Source organism: Gopherus flavomarginatus, chromosome 3 (genome assembly GCF_025201925.1).
Source record: "Gopherus flavomarginatus isolate rGopFla2 chromosome 3, rGopFla2.mat.asm, whole genome shotgun sequence".
Lineage (NCBI taxonomy): Eukaryota > Metazoa > Chordata > Testudines > Testudinidae > Gopherus > Gopherus flavomarginatus.
Window position 1 is genome coordinate 156,151,622 of NC_066619.1, and position 25,763 is coordinate 156,177,384.

General features: G+C 41.0%; 1 protein-coding gene across 1 annotated transcript in view; it reads left to right on the top strand.

The window, feature by feature from the left end:
• The window catches only part of ANXA3 (annexin A3), a 32,010-nt gene extending 16,200 nt beyond the window's left edge, over positions 1-15,810 (top strand). The window contains exons 4-13 of the mRNA XM_050945215.1: positions 533-627; positions 1,371-1,484; positions 2,503-2,593; positions 6,455-6,534; positions 7,376-7,432; positions 8,457-8,550; positions 9,612-9,707; positions 11,448-11,506; positions 11,734-11,856; positions 15,599-15,810. Of these exons, the coding sequence (XP_050801172.1) occupies positions 533-627; positions 1,371-1,484; positions 2,503-2,593; positions 6,455-6,534; positions 7,376-7,432; positions 8,457-8,550; positions 9,612-9,707; positions 11,448-11,506; positions 11,734-11,856; positions 15,599-15,658 (869 nt within the window). The 3' untranslated portion in view covers positions 15,659-15,810. The remainder of the gene's footprint in view (positions 1-532; positions 628-1,370; positions 1,485-2,502; positions 2,594-6,454; positions 6,535-7,375; positions 7,433-8,456; positions 8,551-9,611; positions 9,708-11,447; positions 11,507-11,733; positions 11,857-15,598) is intronic.
• Positions 15,811-25,763: the final 9,953 nt, after the last annotated feature.

Sequence of the window (25,763 nt, forward strand, 5' to 3'; positions counted from 1 at the left end):
CCCACATGAGAAGTCCCAGTCTCTTTAATCTCTCTCCTCATACAGAAGCTGTTCATACCCTTAATCATTTTTTTGCTGCCCTTCTCTGTACCTTTTCCAATTCTTAAATCTTTTTTTGAGAAGGGGTGGCCAGAGCTGCACACAGTATTCAAGGTGTAATACCTCCATGCAATCAGTAACTATGATGATTGGGCAATGTCACATTTTTGACAAGGGGGTACTACTACAACCCTGTGACACTGAGAATATCTGTCTAAGTCTCATCTCCATTTGAAGGTATCTTTGCCATTCTCATTTTCTGTTTGCTTTCAGCAAGTGTTCATGATGGAGATAGCTTGAGAACAATTTGACAAATCAGCCAGGACAACTAAAATGCCTTCTTACTGAAGTACAAAAGTGAATAATATGCTTTGTATCCCAGTGAATTAAAACTAGTTTGAATAACTCATTTTAGTTTCAGTGCATTAGGAGATTTGTTGGATTGCGTAAAACTGGGAGTTCAACAATCCTGAGTAAAATTATTTTCTTTCAGGGACGGATGAGAAAACACTCATCGACATCCTTGCTGAGAGATCAAATGCTCAGCGGCAGCTGATTGCTAAGGAGTACAGGGCAGCTTCAGGAAAGGTACAGCTTGGGGAGGATAGCTGACAGTAAAAATGTTATCCTGTAGCTTCTTTATTATGCAAAAATAATCTGTATATGCACAAACGTTATCCGATCTTGATTGAGACAGGATATGAGAAATTAATGCATCTAAGTAACTCTATAGCCAGCTCTGAGAGCAAAGAAGGAATGCTTTAAGAAGAAAAACTAACTATACAAACTCTTTTCAGTGCACCATGAAGCATGTGCTAAACAGAGAACCAAACCAATGCTACTGTTGCAGTGTGGACTAGGCACTGTAAATAAAGTAACTCTTGCCATTTATTTTTGGGAATATGACAAATGAGATAAGGCTGGGAGTTAAAAGGCCCCTTTTCCAGCATCCGCAGTTACCTTTTACTGAACCAACAAATGAATCTGATTCTCTGCCTTCTCCACTTTCTCTTGAGAATCAGTATCTACATTTCTGTGACTTTTTTTTTTTTTTAAGACATACAGTGGGCTGACCTTAATTTGGCCTTGATTTTGAATGGGGCCTACTCAAAGAGTGGAATTAACTTTCTAAATAATAGTAGCTTCTTGGGAAGGAAACCTCAAAAAGCGACACAGCCATGAGCGAAACGCTTCTGAAAGTCGAAGTGATTGAGGAGAAGCAGGGTAGAATTATTCCAGTAGCAACAACTAAACTCCCTAAACTGCCATTTCATCTGGAAATAATGTGATATGTGCAAGCTAATCACCCTGGGTCTTCCCTGTTTGTTTAGGACCTGAAAGATGACTTGAAGAGTGATCTCTCGGGCAATCTGGAGCGTGTTATGGTTGCACTTGTAACACCACCAGCTGTGTTCGATGCTAAACAGCTTAAGAAATCCATGAAAGTAAGTCTGCAAGCAAATTCTGCTTTTTGATTTAGAGCCAGTTTGAAAGAAGGTAAATGTATTGTAAAAATGCTCAAAGGAAATGGGAAATTTTCAGCAAAATTTTTTTTACATTTTTTCCCAAATTAAAAGTTTTAGTTTCAGTAGGGAAGAGGAAAAATACTAAAACTTTTTTTTTTTTGGGTGGGGAGGGGGTGGGAGGGGAGATGAGGGTTCCACACATGTGAAATTACTTTTTTCAAATTTTAAAAGAAATCATTAAAAACAATGACAGTGACCAGAACTGAAATTTTTTTGGTCAAAATGGAATTTTGTTAAAAAAAAGGTGAAATTGTTCATCTATCTCTACTCCTTAGTGTGATGCAAAATATCAGGGTAATGAAAAATTAGTCCATTTTTCAGATAGCGTATTGGTGGGCTTGGACATTTTTGTGATGCTTCAGTTATAAGGTGGCAGGGAAAACCATGCCACAATTTATTAGCTATTCATTGCCGGGAACTGTGTTCAAATCCTGGCTTTGTCATAAGTAAGGATCTGAGTTTAGTGTTATGCTGCCTAGTTCTGTTTCAGGACACTAAAACATCACTTAATTTGTCATGTCTGCCCTGTGCTCAAGAGTCCTGAGATTAGAACGTCAAATGTATTGACATGTAGGAGCGACCTACCTTCTCAGAGCCACGTGTGGATTCTGGCAGAACCTGGTCTCTCATCACTGGCTCATTCCCTTATCTGCAGATCTGAGAAACTGTAAAGCTAACAAGCCATCTCTTGATAGGCGCAAATACCTTTTCAGTAATTGAATCTTTTCACAAACTTTATTTTCTTGCTAATGTGAATTGTCTGAATTTCAATATATGAAATCGTAGTATTTTGGGTGTTACCTGGTTGGTTTTTATTTGCAATGTGTGATGTTTATAATTCTTGCTTAAGGTCACTTGAAACTAATCCCCAAACAACCTCTATTAAAAACTGCATATTTTTTTCCTTGTAATAAACTGTGGTTTTTTTGTTTTTAAGGGTAGTGGAACTAATGAAAAGGCACTGATAGAAATCCTAGCCTCCAGGACCAGTAAGCAAATGAAAGAGGTATCCCAGGCATACTATACAGGTAATGCTTTCTCTAACATATGTATTATTAATACCATTACCTGGTTGCATCCTATCCTGTGCTCGATAGTCACTTTTCATAGATCATTTCAAGTAGGTAATTTTGCATTTGGAAAGTCCAGCTTCAGATAAAAAGTATTTTGCAATAATTGCAGTTTTTACAAAAGATTCCGTGTAGTATGCTGTTAGCAGACACATGTACTCCCATGAGGTGATTCAGCATGTAGTACCACTCCAGTACCTACAGGACAGAATTCCATATTTGGGAACAAATTTTCTTTAAATACGCAGTGTGCAGGCTGCTCCTGTTGAAACTGGAGCCATGTGCAAGCATCTGAAGGCAACATTTTACCCTTGCAGCCAAATTCCAGTTTCAGATGCATGGCTTGGCCAGTAAGGGATTTGGAATGTGGTAATGTGCTCCTTTATATCTTGCATATTAGGCTCTTTCCCGTTAGAGTTGTGCATGTAATTACTGTAAAGTGCACAGTACAAACAGCAACTAATAGGAATAACTTTAAGATTTGTCACTTTTTTTTTCATTGTAAGCTCTGCTTTCAGGGGCAAATGCCTCAGCCATGCAAACTCTTTGCAAACAAACTTGGCATATGAGTTGTGGAGAATTCTTTTAACAAGTGATGCACTTCTGGATTGTGTATTTACCTAACAGCATGTGTCTGTACGTACCTAATATAAAGTTTAAGATGCTGTGGGTGAAGACGCTGGTTTCTGAGAACTTTTTTGGGTCAGATGCTCCACTGCATTCTGGCCCATTTGCACTATGATGGCACAAATGGGCCAGTAAAGCCACTGGCTCTACTCAGGTGAAGATTACTCCTGTGTCCCAATAGTGAAGACTAGCATAGTTGGCTCCTGTGTCACCCCCTCCTGCAGCATAGGAATATTGAGGGCGTGTGGCCAGGGTACTCCTGTTTACTCCAATTTACCCTACTTGCGTCTTTGGGATAGTGCCATCCAAAGTAACTTGGAGCATATCTCAGGCTGGTATTTTCTACACCAGGATTGGCATAGAACCAGCTCTATGATATGGGAGCTTCAAACAGCACCTTTGAGGCTGCCACTCCAGTTGTACCTAGTGGATACCAGAAAATCAGGTTCATTATTTTCAGTGGTTTGGAAAGATGCACAGAACAGACTACGGAGCATTGCACTATGGCTACATCTACGTTATGAGCGAGAGGTGTGATTACCATCTTGCATGCAGGTAGCCAGGCTAGCTTGGTGAACACTAGTGTGAGCAGAAATAGCAGTGTCGCTGCCGTAGTATGGGCAGCAGTAAGGCAAAGTATAAATCTCCCTCAGCCTCACAAGTGTGTACTCAAGGTAGGTGAACCCGTGCCACTGCAGCAACACTACTACTTCTACTCCCACTAGTTCTCATTGAGCTAACATGTATGTGCACACAAATTGGGACTCGCCCCCCCCCCCCAGCTCATAGCATAGCCAGTGTGATTCCATGGAAAAGATGTTTCTTTGGCATGCATAGCATCCAGTAACCTAATGGTCTCATAGGTGCTAATTCTAGAATAGACTGAAGTTTCTAAGTAAATATTTTTCAATATGTATTTGCCATACACCTTCTCTGAGCAGTTCATTGTCATGCTATTTAAAAAATACTGTCCATTTCAAGCCGAAACATTATCCAACAGCACTGCAGTAACTTTCATTTTAAACGTTCAGGTACCAAACGTGTGGTTTTCATGGCTGCGTGTGTACATAGTTACAGGAAACGGTGAGATTTTTATTGCTTTTTTCCCGTGATAACTGGCAGTTCTGCTCCTTTCCCAGGAGAGTAATTGCTTAGCAGTATAGCAGGTGAGGTTGATTTGAACATTAGAAGAGTGAACTGTGGGTGCATATGCTTGGAATAGATACGCCTAATGTGGGGTACAGCTTTGTTTGGATTTATACCCAGGAGATTTATAGTTTCTTGTGTGGTAGGCTAGTTAAAGTACCATATAAGGAGCAGTTTGAGTTGCCTTCTGTAATGCATTATATAATCTTCCACAGGAAGCTTTGCAAACTGAAGGCAGGAGATAAAACAAATGAAAAGCAAAAAAAAGTTCCCTTTAATGAAAATGTCACTGGTGGTTTATCTGGCACAGAAAAGCCTGTGGAGGCAGAAGTATGGTGTACGTGAGAGCTGGGTTCATTTCCTACTTCAGAAGCTTAATTTAGGTCAAGGTCAAAGAAAGTGTGCAACTTGTCCCTGTCCAAGATGGAGATAAAACTTCCCTCCTCCCTGAGGTGTTGCAAGGATTAAATCCACAAAGGTCCGAGACTCTTGCATACTACAGTGATGAGGGTATATCAATGGCACTCTTGCTCTTTACAGAGCAAGTTCTGATGAGTTCTTTGACTGGTCAGTCCAATGTGAGTAACAGTCCTGTCCACAGCGCACACCCATGCACTAGCAAGGCTCTGAATCCAAGCAGCAGATTGTCCTCTTCTGACACCAGTCATCACAAATCTTGATCCAATCTGCCTCACAATCCCTCGCTCCATCTACAAGCTGAGTCCACCAACCAGAGTGGCATTCTCCACTGCCTTCCCAGATTCTAAAGCAGTGGTTCTCAAACTTCTGTACTGGTGACCCCTCTCATATAGCGAGCCTGAGTGTGACCCACTTAAACACCTTTTAATATATTTAACACCATTATAAATGCAGGAGGCAAAGCGGGGTTTGGGTTGGAGGCTGACCGCATGTGACCACTCCCCTCCCTTTTCCACCCTCTGACTCCACCACATCAGCCAAACTTCACAATCATAGCTGTGTATAGTATTAAATTTGTTTGAAAACTTACTGTGTGTGGCAGATAAAATTTCCATTGAACCTACCCTCCCCCCCATTTACATTAATTCTTATGGGGAAATTGGATTTGCTTAACATCATTTTTTGCTTAAAGTAGCATTTTTCAGAAATGTAATTACAACACTAAATGAGGAGTTGATGTCTTCAGATCAAGACAGTACAGTAAGAGATGAGGGAAATCCACCACTTCCCTTAGTAGTTTGTTCTAATGGTTAAAAACCCTCCCTGTTAGAAACTGGTCTTTAGATCTAATTTGAATTTGTCTGGCTATAATTTCCAGCCATTGGTTCTTGTTATGCCTTTGTCCACTAGATTAGAGTGTGGTGGTTTCCTCCCATAAAGGTGCTTTTACACTCCGATCAAATCCCCTGTCTTCGTGTTGATAAACTAAACAGATGGCTCTCTAAGTCTCCCACAGTGTGCAGCATTTGTGTTCAGCCCTCAAGTCACTTTTTAAGGCTTTTCTCTGCACCGTCTCCAATGTTTCAATGTCCTTTTTTTAAAATGTGGACATGAGAACTGGATGTGCTATTTCAGTATTGGCCTCACCAGTGCTGTAGATTACGGGGGTGGGGGAAGATCCCTTTCCAACTCACTATTTCCTCCTTTATACATCTAAGAATTTGTACCCTTGTTGCCACAGCATCACACTGGAGGCTCAGGTTGAGTTACTTGTCCATTATGACCCCTAAAGCTTTTTCAAAGTCACTGCTTTCCAGGATACAGTAATCTATTCTGTAGGTATGGCCTGCATTCTTCAATCCTAGATATGACCATGCATATGACTACTAAGGAGAAGAGGCTGGATTGTGGGGCTAAACTATGTCAGTGGACTGATGGATCTTGCCTAGTATCATAACATTGATACGTCAGAGTTTGTTGCTGGGTAGGCTAGGATGAGAAGGCTACAACAGATCAGTTAGTGGTCAGTGATCTTCCCTAGGCATCCAGATGCCTTTGCTAATCTTACCTTTTTGATATTTTTTTTAAATTACAGAATTCAACTAAATTTGATTGTTTTTCTTTTAGTATATAAGAAGAGTCTTGGGGATGACCTCAGTTCTGACACCTCTGGTGACTTCAGAAAAGCCCTATTAACTCTGGCAGATGTAAGTTCCGTCATCTTACAGTCAGCATCATTACTGTACAGAATTGATATTTAGATCTTGAAATTGTAGATATCAGTCATAGCGAATCCTCTGACAACTGGTACAGTACTTCTGGGTGTGCCTAGCTTTGCTTATTTAAACTTAAGGTAAGCGAGTGGCATGGTAAGTTAGAGTGCTGATATTTCCCCTCTAGAGATCAAGTCCCTATCTGGACTTGTCAGTTGAGATAGATTTGGTCTCATCTTATCCTTGTCGTTTATACCAGTTACAGCACCATAGTTTTATCACAAGTAACCATAACTGGCATCCTCTTCTTGGACTCTTAGTACTGTAGCAATTGGGGTGTTACAGATCAGGATTGAGGAGTTGCATGTTGAAGCCAATGCACGATTCATGCCGTGGCTTGGCTATGGCCTTTGCTGTTGCGTGCTTCCTTCAGGAGTACTGAATCCAATGTTTGATGGTTCAGGCTCTGTCCTATTCCCATAAGATGCATCTTTCCTCATTTATCGCACTCCTATTGGACACCAGCATTGTTGATCATAATGAGGGGGAGTCACCACTCCAGGCTTGTTTTGGGATGGGGGTGAGTAAAGAGGAGAAATAGCAGGAGTGGTGGCTTTAGCCTTAGACCACATGTGGAGGCCCCAAATGCTCGTCCTCCGCCTTCCCCACACAATGCTACTAATGACTCTTTCAGACAAATTTTGGGTGTAAAAAGATGCTGGCAAGAGCTACTTTTTCACAATCTACAATAATGATTTTTGGGTGGGTGACTGTATTGGAGACTTTCAAATGCTGCACCTTTATGGGCTTTAAAGTTCATTCCTCCTTATTTCAGGGCAGAAGAGATGAAAATGTAAAAGTGGATGAACATCTTGCAAAGAAGGATGCACAGGTACAGCAAAGCAAACCAATGGCTGAACCAAGCTGTACTTGGCATGGAGATATAAAGTGTTCCCTATTGCAATACAGAATTAGCTGCTAATCAGCCTCTTCCAGGGATGGATCATACCCAAGAAAGTCAGAGCTTTGAACACCCCAAAGTTGAAATGGAGTAGGCAAGGAGACCATCAGATTAGGACATGTGGCTTTTTCCCCTTATCTTCTTCCTATAACTGGCATTAGTTTTTTATATATAATCTGGTCTAGAGTACCCAGTTTCCAACTATGTATTGTTAAACTGCTGTAGTAACCTTTGAAGGGTAAGTATTGCCATTTTATCTGTGGTGAGAGCTAACACAAACATGGGTTTCTTTGAATTTCATTTTTTTTTAAATGGCCTGTGGAGAGAGCTTCATTTCATTCAGACTTCCCATTAACAGTGTAAAACTTTGGATTGCCCTTCTCCTTGTTGTCCCCACGTGAGGTGCAGATTATGGGCCCAGCAATCTTGGGCCAACGCAAACTACGAGTGCAGCTCAGACTTGCTCAAAACCTGCCTGGGGCTGATGTGAGTGATGCTGATGGTATCTATAAAACAGCATCCCCAGTTTGGCCACTATAGTGAAGCCTCTGTCTGAAGAAGAAACCATAGCCACTGATGCCCTTGAGTGGAATGGATGGCTGGGGAAGCTCCAAGGAACCCCTATTCCTGAATAAGACATGTTTCCAAAGTCCTGACTTGTGTTGGAATTAACTCAACATTCACTTTGTGATACATTGCATCTTTCATAAAGCAAATATTTCCATGCTGTCGTATTCATGGAAAAATCTCCTCATTTTGATAAACATGAATCCCTTAATGCTTTTTATGACTACTCCTGAGAGAGAGTTCGTTGCATGGCCCAGGTTCAGAATCCTGTCCTCAGAAAATTTATTCCAAATGCAGAAACTAGTCTGCAGTGGCACAGCTCAACATTCTTCCTTTTGAGAAGTCTAGTGTAGCGGCCACAGTGATGTCCTTCCTTTCCTTGTAACAGGTTCTCTATAACGCTGGGGAGAAGAAGTGGGGTACAGACGAAGATAAGTTCACTGAAATTCTGTGCCTCAGGAGCATAGCTCAACTAAAATTAAGTATGAAATCACTTTTTTTGACCATTTTGTGCTATTTCTTAATTGTTTTCTATAGCCAAGCATCTGTATGTGTAATTTGGATTGAGGTGCCACTCACTGTTACTGTTCCACCATCACTTCCCTGGGTCTGTCAGCTTTTTCTAAAAGTTTGCAGAATAAAAACCTGAGTTTCCAGCTCTTGTGGTTGTGAAGATACAGTACTGTATCTGTTCACATGTGGAAGGCTGCAAACTGAAACAATAGGTCTAAGATGCAAGTGTTCATGTTGAGTGTGCCACATATCAATGTGTATGTAGATTTTGAAGTGGGCTCTCCCTGTGCAGTTTTACTCTAAGGTATTGTCATTCCCACTTTTGCAGGAGAAGAGATGAAAAGTTTGATCTTAAACCCAGGCAGCAAGTCTCTTTACTTATCCCTGTCTCCAAAGACTGTGTGGATTGCACAGCATGCTTGAAATGTAATTGTCAGCATGTATAAATGTCATGCAGACTTGAGGACTCTAAGGAAGTAATTGTTTGCTATTTTCATGAATCACTCAATGCATCTTTGCCTTATGGCTGATGGAATGTGCTGCATGAGACACCCTCTTTATTCGTTTAAAAAACCTGGGATCATGAAAGCCTTCGTGGATAAAATTTGTCTCCACCCACTCAATATATATGTCTTGTTTTTGTGATTTGTTAAAGCAAGACAATTAGGTAAATAGGCTAACTGAAGCAGGGTCTGATATGCCGCATTAAAGAACGAAGGCCAACAGCCTTGAGAGAGAGAAAGTGGTGAATATTAAAGTGATGGCACTTGAAGGTTGTTTGTTTAACAACATTTCTACGTGTGTGTGCACGTGTGCACACCTTGATTGGCTTAGAATGATGGATACTGTTGCTCTTATCGTACGGTATGTGTTCATCAAGTGTTCCAAACAATATTGAAGATAGTGGAAAGACTTCTGTTAATTTCACTAAGGTTTGGATCAGACCCCAAATAGAGCCTGACACATGAGAATATTGTGTAACTTCCTTGTGATAGTTTGATATACTTATTACGTATGATTTTTTTTTTAGCATTTGATGAATACAGGAACATCAGCAAGAAGACCCTTGAAGAAAGTATACAGGGCGAAATGTCAGGGCATTTTGAGGATTTACTCTTAGCCATTGGTAAGATTCTTGGGGCAGAGGGGTATGGCTGAAAACAAGCTGTGCCTTTTTTTTTTTTTTTAAGTAGGATAGGAAAAACTATAGTCTGAATGCTTTGATTTACCATGACTTTAATCTTTGCCTTTTAGTGATAAGCAATATCACTGCTTTAAGCATTGTAACACTGACTTGGGTTTATGAAAAGAAAAGAGCTTGTTAGTTCTGTAGCATGTTGCACTATGTTGGTGTTTATAGTTAGTACAGTGGTAGCATCTAGCAGCCCTGATCCTGCACGAGGACTGACTGCTTTGTGCCAAGTCCTATGCACCAGGCATGCCCGTCGTCATTTTATATTTGACTCTGCAAGTGCCAAAAAACCCTCAATCGTACTTGGCGATCTTTTTAATAGTGACACTAATGACTAATTTTATGGGTCACCAGACTTCAGCCACCCATAATGCTGAACCATTTCTATAGCACTATGGTATCTTATTTTTCAGGGCAGGCCTGAGGGTTCTATAAAGTCTTGTTCTTAACAGTAGAAATGCTTTAACTAAATATCTCTAGCCAGATTTACACTTCATATAAGTGGGTGCATCTGTCATAGGAGTGAGTGTCTAAAATGCATGTAGTTGACCAGCCTGGGGCAACAGCAGGAAGAGAATTATAAAGTGAATGCAGAATTGGCCAGGTGCATGTGTATATATACCTGACTTGGGCATACATGTCAGGCATTAACAGGTACAAGGCTAATTGCATACAATTGCATTTACAGGAACTCCTCTCTTAACATTGTAGTTATGTTCCTGAAAAATGTGACTTTAAGTGAAATGATGTTAAGCGAATCCAACTTCCCTGTAAGAATTAATGTAAATTGAGAGGTGGAAGGGGTGTTTGGTTCCAGGGATATTTTTTTTCACCAGACAAGTCTGTCTCCTATATTTACACACACGCTCTCACTAGAAGTTTTAAACCATTTAATACTGTACACAGCATTGATTGGTTGACGTGGTGAAGTCAGAGGGTGGCTATTTCCCAGGGAATGTCTTATTGCTAAACGATGAACTAGCACTTGGCTGACCCCTCAAGGGTTAACACATTGTTTAATGTTGCCTCACACTCTACAAAGCAGGACAAATGGAGGGAGGGGAGACAGCATGTCAGACAGCTCCCTCCATCCTGAGCCCTGTTGTGTCCTGCCCTGCTCTGTGGAGAAGGGCTGAGCAGGGGGAGGGGAGACTCTCCTCTTAGCTCTCCTCTTCTTCTCTCCTCCCCCCACCACCCTCCGCCCAGCAAGCAGGAGGCTCCTGGGAGCAGCTCCAAGACAAGGGGCAGGAGCAGCGTGTGGCAGAGAGGGGAGAGACAGCTGAACTGCCTGGCAATTGATAGCCTGCTGGGCAGCTTGCACACAAGGAACTTAAGGGAGCGGGGAGCTGATGAGGGTGGACTGGAAGCCTCCCAAGTCCCCATCAGCTAGCTGCAACAGGCTGCTCTTTCTGCAAGCAGTGGACAAAGCAGGAGGCTGCCAAGCACCATAAGGGAACATTGTGCAACTTTAAACAAGCATGTTCTCTAATTGATCAGCAACCTAACAACATTAACCGGGAGGACTTTAAGTGAGGAGTTACTGTACCTAGCTTTGAAAATCTGGTCATCCCTGTCCTATCCATTCATAGTGAGGGCTTGTAAGTCAAAGAGTTGCATGGTGGTACTGTTGTAGTTTAGGTGGCCTGTTCTAACCCTTAACCTTTCTTTTAATAGTTCAGTGTGTGAATAACACTCCTGCATTCTTTGCTGAAAGGCTGCACCAATCTTTGAAGGTAGGTTTTCTGCTTCCATACCCATTGTTGAACTTTTGTATATCTTTAAGAGAATGTCAAGTTTAAGAGTGAGTGTAAATATAAACATGGGTCTAAAGATAATTCTTGGAGTCAGGCTAAGTGGGGAGGAGAATACTATTTCTAAATGTAGCTGCTGATTTTAGCCTAATTTGAATAATGCCTTTATATGGTGTATTGTACTAGATGGCTCTTTTCTGTTTTATCAGGGTGCTGGAACTGATGAGTTCACTCTTAATAGAATCATGGTTTCCAGATCAGAAATTGACCTGTTGGATATTCGAGCTGAATATAAGAAGCATTATGGCTGCTCCTTGTACTCTGCTATAAAAGTAAGAATTATTGTAATTAACTATTTTTGCATATTGGAACAAAGCTATATAACAAATGTGGCAGCTCATGTACTAGAACTTTTTTCAATATTTTTTCTCTAGTCAAGGTATGTGTAAAAGCTTTATTTGGAAGTGCCAGATGTGTTAAGTGGGAGTAAGCAATGAGGTGTTAGAGGAGTTTGAAGAGGAGAGTGGTGTAGCTTTTTAGCCTCTGTTCTGGACAAAATGAAGTAAAATGGCCATTGAGTAGGTCAGAGCAGGTATCTGGAGACAGGAGATGATTAGGAAATAGACAATGTTGGCTATTGTGCCAGATGTTTGGTACATTGTGCAGGAAGAGGCAAGACTTGATCCAGCTATGTGGAGAGGTGGAGTCCAAGGTGGTTAGGAGGAAGATGGTGTAATTCCCAAGGGAATGGGATGGAAAGTAGAAAATTTCAGGTGGGGGGAAGACTTCATTTTGGTCATATTGAGCCCGCAGTGGGCAAGCTAAGATCTGTCCGACACTGAGTAATACATGTTTAGAGATTCGTGAACCATTGGCTTAGCTCGTTGACTCCACATGAGGATGAAGTGAACAGGTATAGATGGAGAAGATGAAGTAACCAGTGACTGCTCTGCAGGATGCCAAGGGAGGGGGACTGAGTGCTCCTAGGTGCTCTATAATATATTATAATGGCAGAACTGCACCATGCTGTCTGATACCCAGAATGTTCAGAAAGGCCTAGCTTTAGTAAGAAGACATTAACATGAAGAGAATCATTTAATCATCTGTTTTAAAGCTGAATTGAAAATTTGCTAAAGGGCAGGTTCAGGACTCTCTTTCCTGATGTTGTACTGCCTCTTGCAGTGACTCTTCCCACAGCTGAATTGCACCAAGGAAGCATTATACCCTAATACTAGTTTTGTGGTATGGCAGCTAATTTTCATAGTCTCAGAAGCAGATCAGGACCATTATTAGCTGATTTAACAGGATAGTTGACAGTCGGAGGTGATGCCAAGTGCTTAAAGTGACTTTGTTTAGAGTTATTCATTTTTTTTTCTTTTTTAAATAAGATTGAACACAGTGGTTCAGTTCTTAAAGTTCTGTTCCTCCAACACTGACTGGCTGTAATTTCCTTCTCTTTTCAATGACTTATTAATTCAACTTTAATGGAAGCTGGAGTGGTTTTTCCCCTCCCAGAAGTGTGACTCCGATATCCTCTCTCAGCTCAATGCTTTTAAGTCCAGCGTGTAGCTGCCAACATTATCTCATCTGCTCAAAAATGTCTGAGGTTGGGAGATTAATCAGAATGTGCTTTTAAAAAAATAAACAAAACAGTCTTGAGTGATCTTTTCTGTCAGCCTCTTTCATAAATTGATGAACAATGTTGTGTCACTAGAAGTGGAACTGATGTGATGAGCCCTGTTCCATAACGTAGCTCTGAATTACACAGTGCTGATCATCACAACTAACTGCACCATAATCATGTGTTAATCCAGAGGTTTTTTATTCTTCTTTAGGATAAAACGTCGAGTTCCATACATAATCAGTGGGTGCCTGAGGCTTTCTTGATTAGGAAAAGAGCTAGCCAAGCCTGATCTTTTCATTCCTAGTGTAGATACAGGGTAGGGCCTTGTTGCTTGATTCTGGTGGAAATTTGTAGTCTACATTATCCTACATCTGCACTGGGAAAAATGGTAGCATTTAGGTTGGTCTTAACTCAAGTGTGTGCTAAACCTGTCTGCTTTTCTTAGCTCAGGCAAAGCATGAGTTCTGTAAACCTACATGGGGTTCCATTTTTGACCAATCAGCTGGTACTGATCAGTGATTAACTCACTGTATGAGCCAGAGTCTTTCAAACTATCAACTTGTTTATAACTTAATTCAGATATTGAGAAACAAATAGAAATGTATGGAATAACATTGCTAATGTCTGTAGAACACACGTGCCAAGAGTAGCCAAGCTTGTAGGGGAACAACATATCTTTCATACCATTTAAATATTAATCCAGCCTTCAAAGAATCTTGTCTTGTAATATAATAATGCTACTGTACTCAGGCATCCAAACATTTTGAAAAATTGTATGTATGTATTACCTGCACTCTACTGCAGAATACTCCTCCATAGTTTTAGATTCTTGTCTTCATGAGAGAGTTGGACTGCCTTAACTAACGGTGTCATTCTAACATATTTAGTTGAATTCATGAAAACCCCTTTTCTGAACACTCTTTTTTTGGCTTGAGTGACTTAAAATGATTAGGCATCTGTTTGAACTAAACCAAAATAAACCTGGCTTAAACTGAAATTGATACTCGCACAGCCTTTTACAGCAATTAGTTCAACTTATACAACTTCCTGTGGTCAACATTTTCCGACCTGCTGTCTACAGACAAGCTTCTAAATCTGCATTTAGGTTCAAAAGTGAGAATTGCCTGACTTTCAGAATTACCAACCCCTGTAGCTCCTGGTGATACTGGAAAGTGAAATCACACCTTTAAGAGACTAAATGTGGATTTGTGGTACTTGACTTTAGGCACTGGGGTTTGAAGGTGTTGGGTTTTGTTTGTGGTGAAACAATTTTCACTCAGCTACTTTCCGCCTGTCTTTGAGTACTGGTTTAGTACTGAGTGGGCCAATTAAGTCATTAATTTAAATGGATTGATTTTTAGAACTAAAAACCTGCCCATTGATTTAAACCAGGTTGAGGCATTGTAAAAGCAACTTTAAAAGTGTGTGCTATTGCAAATGTAGATTATAATTTAGTTCATTATACATTTTAAATTGTAGTGGGGGAGGGTGTTTAGTTTTTTGTTAATACTGCTGGAAGGCTCTTATGACTTCTTATAAAGCTGCTAGAGGCAGGCAACTACTGAAAATTGAGGCCCTAATCCTGTGAACACTTCACTGTCTCTTCAGACACAAATAGTCCCATTGACGGCAGTGGGACTGCTTACACTCAGAGTTAAGCATGTGCAAGGGTGTTTGTAGTACAGGGGGCTAATGAAGACTTTAGCATAAGGTCTGTCACTTCAAAACAAAATTGTTTGTTAATGCACAGTTGACTTTCAAAACAGTTACTGTCATCTTTTTATACACATGGGCCAAAATTTCCAAATAGTAGCCTGAAATCTGTATTTACGCACCTAAGGGATTTAAAAGCACAAACCCAGTGATTTCAAATTACAACCTCCCTGATGGAGGAGTACAGCCTGGTAAAGCATTTCAGAGTGAACTTCCATAGGTCCAGAAAGCTATCAAAGTGGTGGTGGTTGTAAATGTAGCACAGGCTATTACGGTAGTTACTGTGGCCCTGGACTTGTCTATTTTCACCATAGATGTGCATTAAGTGGGAGCCTTTTTTCTACTAGGAAGTTCAGTGTAAATCTGAAATGCTAAGTAAAAAACTAAAACAGGTACTGAACATTCTCTTCAGCAATTTAAAGTTTTTTAAATGGGGAAAGGTAAAACTAGCAGCAAGTCTGATGTATGTTCGTAATTTTGTAAAATCTTTATCAACGCTGGTTCAGTATTTTACTGCAATAATGACGGATTAAATCTTCTGCCAGTCAGGAAAACGAGAATTGAGTTATTAATTTCAGGAGGAGGATCGAGTATCTTGTATCCTCTTAACATGTTGTGTTGGCCCAAAAAGGGGGGGCGGGGTGTGGGGGGAAAAACTTTTCGAAATGGCAAACGAAGCATAAGGTTATCCTCACTAATGTCACTTTTTTTTTTTTTAATTTTTTTCCTCTGCACAGTCTGATACCTCTGGGGACTACGAGACCACACTACTGAGGATCTGTGGAGGGGATGACTGAAAGTAAATTCATAAGGGCACAGTGCTATTGCTTTTCTGCTACCTACAGTAATGCTTCTTGTGAAGCTTTTTAAACATTTTTAAGCAATTGTAAAACTGCAACATGCTGATTGCTTTCTCATCAACTATCCTAATAAACAGATGTATGTTTTAGTTCATCTCTTCAGGCTGTTATCTAACCATCTGCTAGCATCTGGATAAACTGCTTAGACTATCAGAAGCCAGATCGTCCAGCTATATACCATGCTCCCCTGTTAGCTAAAAGTCTGTCTGGAAACAGTTGCCATCTTTCTACAGCTGTACAGCATCAGAAAAAGTGATATTACCAGGGGGTGGTGGCAGAATACAACCCAATGGAAGATCAAGTTTCTAGTTACAAAGGCTGTTTGGTAGTTTGCATTGGTGGACTGATAATGTAGACACTGGATTCTTCTCTAATAGTTATTCCAAAGATAACCATTTACTTCATATATTTTAGGGCTGTCAATTGCATTTACCGCATGCAATTAACTCTAATTGCTGTTTTAATCACACTTCTAACAATAATAGAACATCAATTGAAATTTATTAAATAATTTTTTTGGATGTTTTTCTCAATTTTTTTCAAATATATTACTCCTAGGGGACTTCGGCACCACTACACAATGCAGAATTTTGCAGAATTCCCTGTTTTCCCCCGCAGAATTGCTGGCTGCCACCACAGGCCACTGGCCTCTGCAGAGCCCAGCTCACAGTGAGGGAGCACCTAGCCTGGTGGGGCTGGAGGCTGCATGCTCTGATTGATCCTCATTCTCCTGGGGATGGGAGAGGGACTGGGAGACCCAGCTCTAGCAAAGGGTGAGGAAGGGCAGGGCCATGCCCCCTGGCAGGACAATAAAGAAGTTGGGGGTTGCGGGAGGGGTGGAATAAAGGCTTTGGGGGTGCTGGTGTATGGGCCAGGGGGTGCCCTGCAGCTCGGTTCTGTGGGGAGCAGAGTATGGGTACCTGGACTCTGGGGGCCTCAACACAGCCCCCTTCCCCAACACCTCCAACTGGAACCAGGTTGTCATAGGGGTTTCTTTAATTGTCTACTCCCAGGGGAATCTTTTTTGCTGTTGTCTGTATTGTTAATATTCTTCTTGACAGGTATTTTGAAATAAATTACTAAAATTGAAACTGGAGTCATTATGTTGTGGTGGTCTGCGAAATATGCAGAATTAAATTTTTGGCACAGAATTCTCCCAGGAGTAAATATGTTGATTTCTATTACTACACAGAATAGAAAGTGTACAGTGCTCACTTTATATTTTTATAAAATACATGTACTGTAAAAACAATGAGTATTTTTCAATTCTCCAAGTACTGTAGTGCAATCTCTTTATTGTGAAAGCACAGCTTACAAATGTAGATTATTTTTTTGTTACATAACTGCACTCAAACAAAACAATGCAAGGCTTCAGAGCCTACAAGTCCACTCAGTCCTCCTACTTCAGCTAATCACTAAGACAAACATGTTTGTTTACATTGATGGGAGATATTGCTGCCTACTTCTTATTCACAATGTCACCAGAAAGTGAGAGTGTGGCACTTTTGTAGCGGCATTGCAAGGTATTTATGTGCCAGATATGCTAAAGATTCGTATGCCCCTTCATGCTTCGGCCACCATTCCAGAGGACATACTTTGTGCTGAAGATGCTAATTTTAAAAAGTTAGTTAAATGAGAATTCTCCTGAGGAGTTCAGTGTCTCCTGTTCTGTTTTATCCACATTCTGCCATATGTTTCATGTTCTAAGAGTCTCCGATGACCCAGCACATGTTCATTTTAAGAACACTTTTACAGCTGATTATACAAAACACAAAAAGGTACCAATCAGATTTCTAAAGATAGCTACAGCACTTGACCCAGTTCTTAAGAAGCTGAAGTGCCTTCCAAAATCTGAGGGACAAGATGTGGAATGTGTTCTCAAGACTTCTGAAAACAACATTCCAATGCAGAAACTACAGAACCCAAACCACCAAAAAAGAATCACCCTTCTGCTGGTGGCATCTGAGTCAGATTATGAAAATGAACATGCATCGGACCACACTGCTTTGGATTGTTATCAAACAGAACATTCATCCATGCTGATGACAGGTACGCTTCAACCACCATTCCAGAGAAAGGTGTTTAGCATATCTGGCACATAAATACCTTAATATTGGCTACAACAGTGCCATGTGAATGCCTGTTCTCATTTTCAGGTGACGTAAACAAAAAGCAGGCACCATTGTTTACATTTATGGGAGATAAACTTGTTGTTTGAGTGATTGGCTGAACAAGAAGTAGGACTGAGTGGACTTGTAGGCTCTAAAGATTTACATTTGTTTTTGAGTGCAGTAACTTTTTGTAAAGAATTCGAAATTTTGTAAATTCAACTTCCATGATAGATTGCATTAGAGTACTTGTATTGTGTGAACTGAAATACTATTTTTACAGTGCAAATATTTATATTTAATTTTGATGACAAAGTGAGCACTGTATACTGTTGTAGCAGTGTATATTGATTTCAACTACCTCAATATAACGCCACCTGATATAACACGAATTTGGATATAATGTGGTAAAGCAGTGCGCTGCGGGGGGGGCTGCATACTCTGGTGGATCAGAGCAAGTTCAATATAGCACGGTTTCACCTATAACATAGTAAGTTTGTTTTTTGTTTTGTTTTGGGGTTTTTTTGGATCCCAAGGACAGCATTTTATTGAGGTAGAGATGTATTTGAAAATGTAGAAGACAGCCAAAAATAATTTAAAGAAATAGTATCCTATTTAACAGCATGATTGATCACCATTTTTTAATCACTTGACAGCCTTTTACTGATTGTGACGGCACCTGAGAGCCCTGCTCAGGAGCCAACACCCTATTGTGCTAGCTACTGCATAAATGTGGCCAGACACTGCGGGCACTGAAATGGCTGGAGACCTCAGACAGTTTTTATACACTTCAGCAGCTGTTGACCTAGCATAAATCTAGTCAGTGACCTGGGAATTTAAGTACAGGGCACACAACAAAGATTGTTGCAACAAACAAATCAGGTGGTACCAGGTAACAATGAGGCAATACTGGTCAACATATGTAGCCTGAGACTATGGAGACAATTTGATAAGCAATGCAATTTGCATTAGTGTGATGGGAGAGGGCTCAGGCAAATCAGAGGCAGGTAGCACTACCCCACACAACTGATCTCTGTCATCTGCCTGCTGAAAGCTATCCCAGTTGTGAGAGAGGTGGACTGGGAGAAATCCCTTTGCGCTTTAGTCTGTGAAATCATAATGGGCAGATGAATTCAGGGAGGTCTCGCTTCTGAATTATCATATTAGTCACACTACACAGAGCTCATGTACATTCCTGACCAAATAAATAGGTCACAGCCTATATAAGGGACATTTCAGATGAGAAAACTGAAACTGTTCATTTCAAAACATTCTTAAAATATCAACTGGTAAATAGAAGTGCAACTGGAACCATAGTTGGACTGACCCTGCTAGGACTGAGGTACTACAAGCAACTGGTTATTGCTCTCAAAACCAGAAATAGAAATGCAGCCACTGTGATTCACTTCCTTAATCCTTACTTTGATGGATAAGGCCTATTGGTGAGGGTGAGCAGTTGTTGCTGTGTGGTTTTTTTGGAGTTTTTGCTAGTTCCATTGGCTGTTTGACTTAGTGCAGTTTTATGCAGATTCCACAAGGTGGCAGGGTTAGTTAATTGGGACTTATAAGCAGAATTGGGTTTGGTTTTTAAGAAGTTTTAATCTTTTAATCATGGGGTCTGAGGCCTTTTTTGTGAGCGGTGACTTCAACACAAACTTATAGTTTGCAAATGATTGTAGGAGTGGTTTTAGTGATGGACTGGTCTCAGTGTATACTCATGTCATTAGAATTTTAGAATCTTCTTATCCCCAATCCTGTTCATGAATTTAGGTCTCTTCTTGAACTTTTTGGCCTGGCCACTTGACCCATCTTGTGTTCCAGTTTTTTGTCCCACACTGGGATATGGTTCTACATGAGAATGTGCCACATTAAGGTAACATACCATGGAGGATGGAGAGAGTGAAGTTGACCTTACTTAATGTAAGTGCACACTTTTAAAAAAAAAAAAAAAAAAATTGTAACGTGTAAGTTAATGTATGCAGCAGAACTATACAAATTCCATTTTTTTTGTAGTTCTAAACACCTCCACTTCCCTCCCTCTGAAATGGGTTGGCTTGTTTAGAAGAGCAGTACCACTTCCCTCCCCCCCACCCATCTCCTCTTGTGAGACATGGCAACACTGACTGGAAGCCAACTTTCCTACATCAAAATGATAGGATTACATGGTATGGTTCAAATATCTAAGTTATTACACTATAGCTGTCATATCTAAGATACTGATACTGGTTTTTAGCAAATTCCTGTTGTGGTCTAAAACCTTGTTCAGTTGTAGAGACTTTTCTAATTCATTGAACTCTGGACACTTAGGACAGTCTTGAACACCATTTCACATGAAAAGTTGTCACCCTGTCCTTCCAGGTTCAAGGGTAGCATGGTCATGCTAGTATACATTACAGCAGGAACTGGCATACAAGACTTAGTTTTGGAAGTACCCATTTTGGGATACTTAAGCTCCCTGGCAGCATAAGACCAAGCTGCAGGATGATGATTTTATGGTCCAGTTACTGGACTAGGAGTCAGGAGATCACTTAATCTGTACCTCAGCTTCCCTTTATGTGCAATGGGGAGTGATACCTTCACAACATTCCTGTGAGATAAGGTGTTACCAGAGCATACGGAGATCCTGGGATGGAAGGTGCAATATGTAAATGAAGTGTGCTATTAACTTCGTACCAGGGTCAGCCCAATCTGTGTGCAGAAAATTTTATGTACTGCACTACAGTTTACCATGAATGGGCCTTTTGGATGAGTTAAACACCAGGCATAGTCTGGGATGCTGTATATCGTGGCATGCTTTAAAATGATGCTTAGCTTTTGGTGCTCACTTAGATTTGAACTTGTCTCATATTCCCCATGTCTGAGCAACTTTGACCACTGATCGTCTGGTATCAGAAAAATTATTTCTAAGCTCTTTGATTAAAGTGTCTATTTTCTAGTACTTTGGCGACTTTCCCCAGTTATTTTTCCAGCTGCAACATTTTGGACACTACATTTATTTCTTCCAGAATTTGTCTGAAAAACTATCATGGGAACTACACTGAAGCTTTTGAAATCTTTCCATAAAGATGAAGCTTTGTCTCACTCTTTGGGCTTATTGGTCTTCAGAATACTTCGAGCCAAGGCTTTAAGTGTAGCTCTGTGTGGCTATCTCAAGGCAAACCAAGGCCAGCGTATAGGACAAAGTGTTTTCAGATGTAGGTTGGATTGCTTACAAAAGAAGAAGAAAGCAAAGACTCTGTTAATGGGATGGCCAAAAAATTTTATATTTCTCAACTAAATCATAAAAGTTTTGAAATTCTGTGATTGTTGGTACTGAATTGTTTAACTCTAGATGCAAATTGTATGCAGCACTATGCCCATATCTTGCATTAGATTTTCTGTCATTCTTGCTTGTACACCAGAAGAGATTCCACTTGTATTCACAGCACCGTTCAGCTCCCTGTCCTTGTCATTTCAATAGTCCTAAACCATTGTTTTCTATACTCTCAATGACATTCTCAGGATTAGGACCTGATTGTCCACTCACTTCATGAAATCCTGGAAAGCTCTTGTTAATTACTTTTGGCAGGATTCTTTCTATGGCAACATACCGAAAACTTTCTTATTTGGCTGACTTTGAATAAGTCCTAGGATGTAGTCACTATTGCTGATTAAAATGGAGCATTCTTGATTGTCCTTAATTTCTGTAACCTGGTCTGATAGCAACTATATGATCTTGTTTAGCATTTCTGGGATGAGGTTCGTTGTCGGGCTGTCTGGCTTCATTATGAGTTCTTCAGGAATAGGAGCATATTTGGCCAATAGTTCAGCAGTAGACACAAAGCTGCTACTGTTTGTTTGGTGAAGAAATCTCCCTTTCTTATTTTTGATTCAAGATCTTCATCAATGTTACTATGCAAACATCACAGATCAGATACTCAGCAAACTTCAAAATGGCAATCCAAATGTGTGTGGCTATTTCAAGATAAATGCTATCAGGCTTTCATTCCACTTAGCCATGCCCTGTAATCAGAATTATTTTCCCAATCCCTGAAAAACCCAGTGTTAGCAGTAATGTTCCTCCAGAACAGGAGAATAGCATAACCAGGTTTGTGTGTTTTGATTTCTGCCTTCGACACCACTTCATAAGATGTTGAAAAGCATTGATTTGTCTTAATCTTGTGGGAATGGTCCCTCAAGTTGACAAGGGCCATGTTTTACAGCAAAAACATTTCTGTTCCAAACTTAAGGTTTCAATGCTCCATTTTTACTTGCCAGTGGGATTTTTCTCTAAACAACTCAGTTTGAACTTCACTGGAATAAAGAGATCCTTGGTTGCTGCAGGGTATTAATATTTTGATTCTGAACTAAGTCTGCTCCTTGAACACTCCAGTTCAAATGTGTTGTGCTATTGGGATTAAAAACACTTTCAACTGTTGCTGTCAGAATTTTCCATGATTTTATTACTAGTAGTTGATGCTGTCGTGGGCACATCTGCTATAGTGACACTTTTCCACAAATCGATGTCTTTTAAAAACTTGATATTTGCTCCCTACTCTTCTTTTGTTTCTTGAACTTAGCAGCTGCAGGCACTTGTTTCAAGGTTTTAAAAACAGCGTATGCATGTCTGACAATACAAAGAAATACAGTGCTTGCCAGCAGTGAGGTAGTGTTAAATTAGATTTTGGAGACTTGTGTCAAAATTACCATCTGCTATGTGATGTCACCATAAGATAAAGCACCCATATTCAAAACCGAACCAACATTAGATAAAATTTACTGGTATAATTGAAAATCTGTGCAACAGCAGTTGAGACTTCACATTGTAATAAATACACATCATCTCAACCTAAGATGAGTAATTTAGCTTTTTCTATACCAAACTTTAAGTAGCATGGCAGCTCCAAAGGACACAAAATTAGTCAAAAAGCCCAAGGCTTGAGTCACCATTATGTTACTCCAGTTTCAAGTTAGTGTAACTGTACTGGAACTAAACAAAGGGATTTGCATAGCTGTAAAAGGGGAGTAATTCAATAGGGAATCTTCATAGCTGAACTCCCAAATTTGTCCATGGAACTCATAATGTGAGCACAAACAGCATTTGCTTTGCTTTTACCAGTCATGTAGCTGGGCACTACATGCATACAAGTGTCATAAATATACCGATTGCTCTTGAAAACTTGGTCTGTGTCACAGAAACTAAAGACCAGGCTGCTGTGACCTAATGTAGGGCGAGTCATCACCACTCGCTCAAATTTGTCTTGGCAGTCCCCTCCCCATGACAGATGAGCAGCTGGGCCAAACCTCAGTGACACTTCCAGCCCTGTAAGCCCAGATGCAATTCTATTGAGTTTGGCCCCCCAGCTTTCTGGTGGACTGAGGGCTGGTGGAGCTAGTTTGAGTGAGTGGTGGTGTGACTCTGCTTCAGGTGAAGTCTTGGAGTGTTGCTCCATCTGGTTGGGACTCAGTACTTTGTGGGCCCAGGCATGACTGCATCGCTTGCACCAATGTAGTTAACCCTTACTGTTATCTAGCTTGTGACATGCTTTCTTTGAAACAATATTGCTGAATGAAAGTCAATAATTGTCTTCCTGGATATCCATGACTGAATATCACCATTGTGAGGGACATTATGGGTGCTGGAGGGAATGAAGATTAAATGAAACGGGAATTTTCAGAAGCCACTATTCAAGAGTGAGGATGCATTGAAATTCACTGCCATCGTTCTCCCTGCCTGTTTAAATGAGTGGCAAACTCTGAAATGAGACAAATAAAGGGCACCCTTTTCCTTTATTTACAGAGTTGCTATAGTGTGAATGGATCATAGCACGGCTTACGTGTTTAGCAACAATCATTTTACTTGTACTGTATAACTCCTTATGGTGATAATGGCTTTGGGTGCCTGCCATCCATCTAGTCTTCAGCTTGGAGAAGGGTAGTTGGTTAATAGACACTGCACAGCCAGCTGTGGAGGAAGCTGCTTTGAGTGGGGGGTAGCAGAGAAGAGGAATTTCACAGACTCTGGCAATGATAGAGTGATGATTTCATTAAAAAAAAAACCTACAACAAAAAGTATTTGAAAATTTCTGTCATTCACTGACCAATTTTTTTTTTAAATAAACAAACCAACCCTCTAATGCCAGTCTTGTGGCTTCTCTAAGTACACCACTGTAGCGACATTGATAGATCTGTAGTATAGCCCTGGCCTTGATCTAGGAGTCTCATGTTCCTTCAACAGCAGAACCCTCCTTCATTGGGACACCCAGCTGGAAAGAGCTGGCAACTACCCAATTGTCTCCATTATCAGCGACCCAATACAGAATGGGGTGGTGGTGGGTTTGTTGTTTTTTCGAATTACTTTAATAACAGTAGAAAGCATGAAACCATGCAGGAGCTCCTATTAAAATTAGATCATATCATTTAGCAACCACAGTGGACCAGGGGAACTGCATAACAAGAACAATGGGCTATAAAAGGCAGAACTTACAGGTGTGATTAAGGGTATCTACCAAACATTTCTCCTTACAGTAGGTATCTTAGGCCACATCTACACTAACAAACTTACAGCAGTACAGCTGTAGTGATGCAGTTGTGCTGCTGTAAGCTCGCTCATGTAGCTGCTCTATGCCAATGGGAGAGTGCTCTTCCGTTGACATAATAAATGAGCGGCAGTAATGGTGTCAGCAGGAGAAGCTCTCCTGCTGACTTAGTGCTGTGCACGCAAGTGCTTATGCCGGCAAAACTCATGTCACTCAGAGGAGTGTTTTTCACACCTGAGTGACATAAATTTTGCTGACGTGGTAGTGTAGACATGGCCTCGTGAATACTTTTGACATTCTCATACCAAATATTTAAATCCTAGCAGGGTCATATCAGCCCTCTTGAGGTAGTACCATGCAGCTGTGGGTGAAAGTATGTTAAAGAACTCACCGGTATGCTGGAGTCTTGGGCAGGGGTGTGGCCTCAACCGGAAGAGGTGGGGCCTTTAAATCACCCCCGGAACTCACAGCTGCAGAGGCAGCTGGGAGCCCAGGGGCGATTTAAAGGGCCTGGGGCTCTGGCCGTTGCTACCGCAGCGGAGCTCTGGGCCCTTTAAATTGCTGATGGAGCCCTGCCACTGCTACCCTGGGGTTCTGGCAGCTGGGCTGTGATGGTGCTTTAAAGGGCCTAGGGCTTCCTGCAGCCACAGGAGCCCCTGGCCCTTTAAAGCATTGCCCGAGCCCTGCTGCCTGAGCCCCAGGGTAGCAGCAGCAGGGCTCTGGGCCCTTTAAATTGCTGATGGAGCCCTGCCACTGCTACCCTGGGGTTCTGGCAGCTGGGCTGTGATGGTGCTTTAAAGGGCCTAGGGCTTCCTGCAGCCACAGGAGCCCCAGGCCCTTTAAATCACTGCCGGAGCCCTGCCGCTGCTACCTTGGGGCTCCAGCAGCAGGGCTTGGGAGATGATTTTAAAGGGCCCTGGGCTCTGGCCACTGCAGGGAGCCCTGGGCCTTTTAAATCAGCAGGCTGGGAAGCTGGTCGGATCCAGCACAGCATACTGGCTCTTGCCAGTATGCCGTACTGGTCCGTACAGCCTTACTTTCACCTCTGCGTGCAGCTGACCCTGTGGTCTTTCAGATAAGAAGCATGTTCTTTAGGTTTTATCTGCTAAGTCTAGTATACTAGTCGCATGGAAATTCTGGTGAGTAGGGTATTCTTCCAAGCACTGAACTAATTAAACAATCAATGAATGAATTTATAATTCATCAGGGAATGATCCCTTCTTCCAACACAGTAATCAATATTTTCCAAAGCAACTGATGACTTTGGGGTGCCTGATGTTTAGTTTAATTTAATGTAAGGGGGAGGGCTGATTTTCAGAAAGTCCTAAGCATCTGCTCTTTGAAAAAAATCAGACCCATTATAAAGTATCTCAAGCTGGGATCTAAAACAGAGGCACCTAAAATCTCTAGTCACTT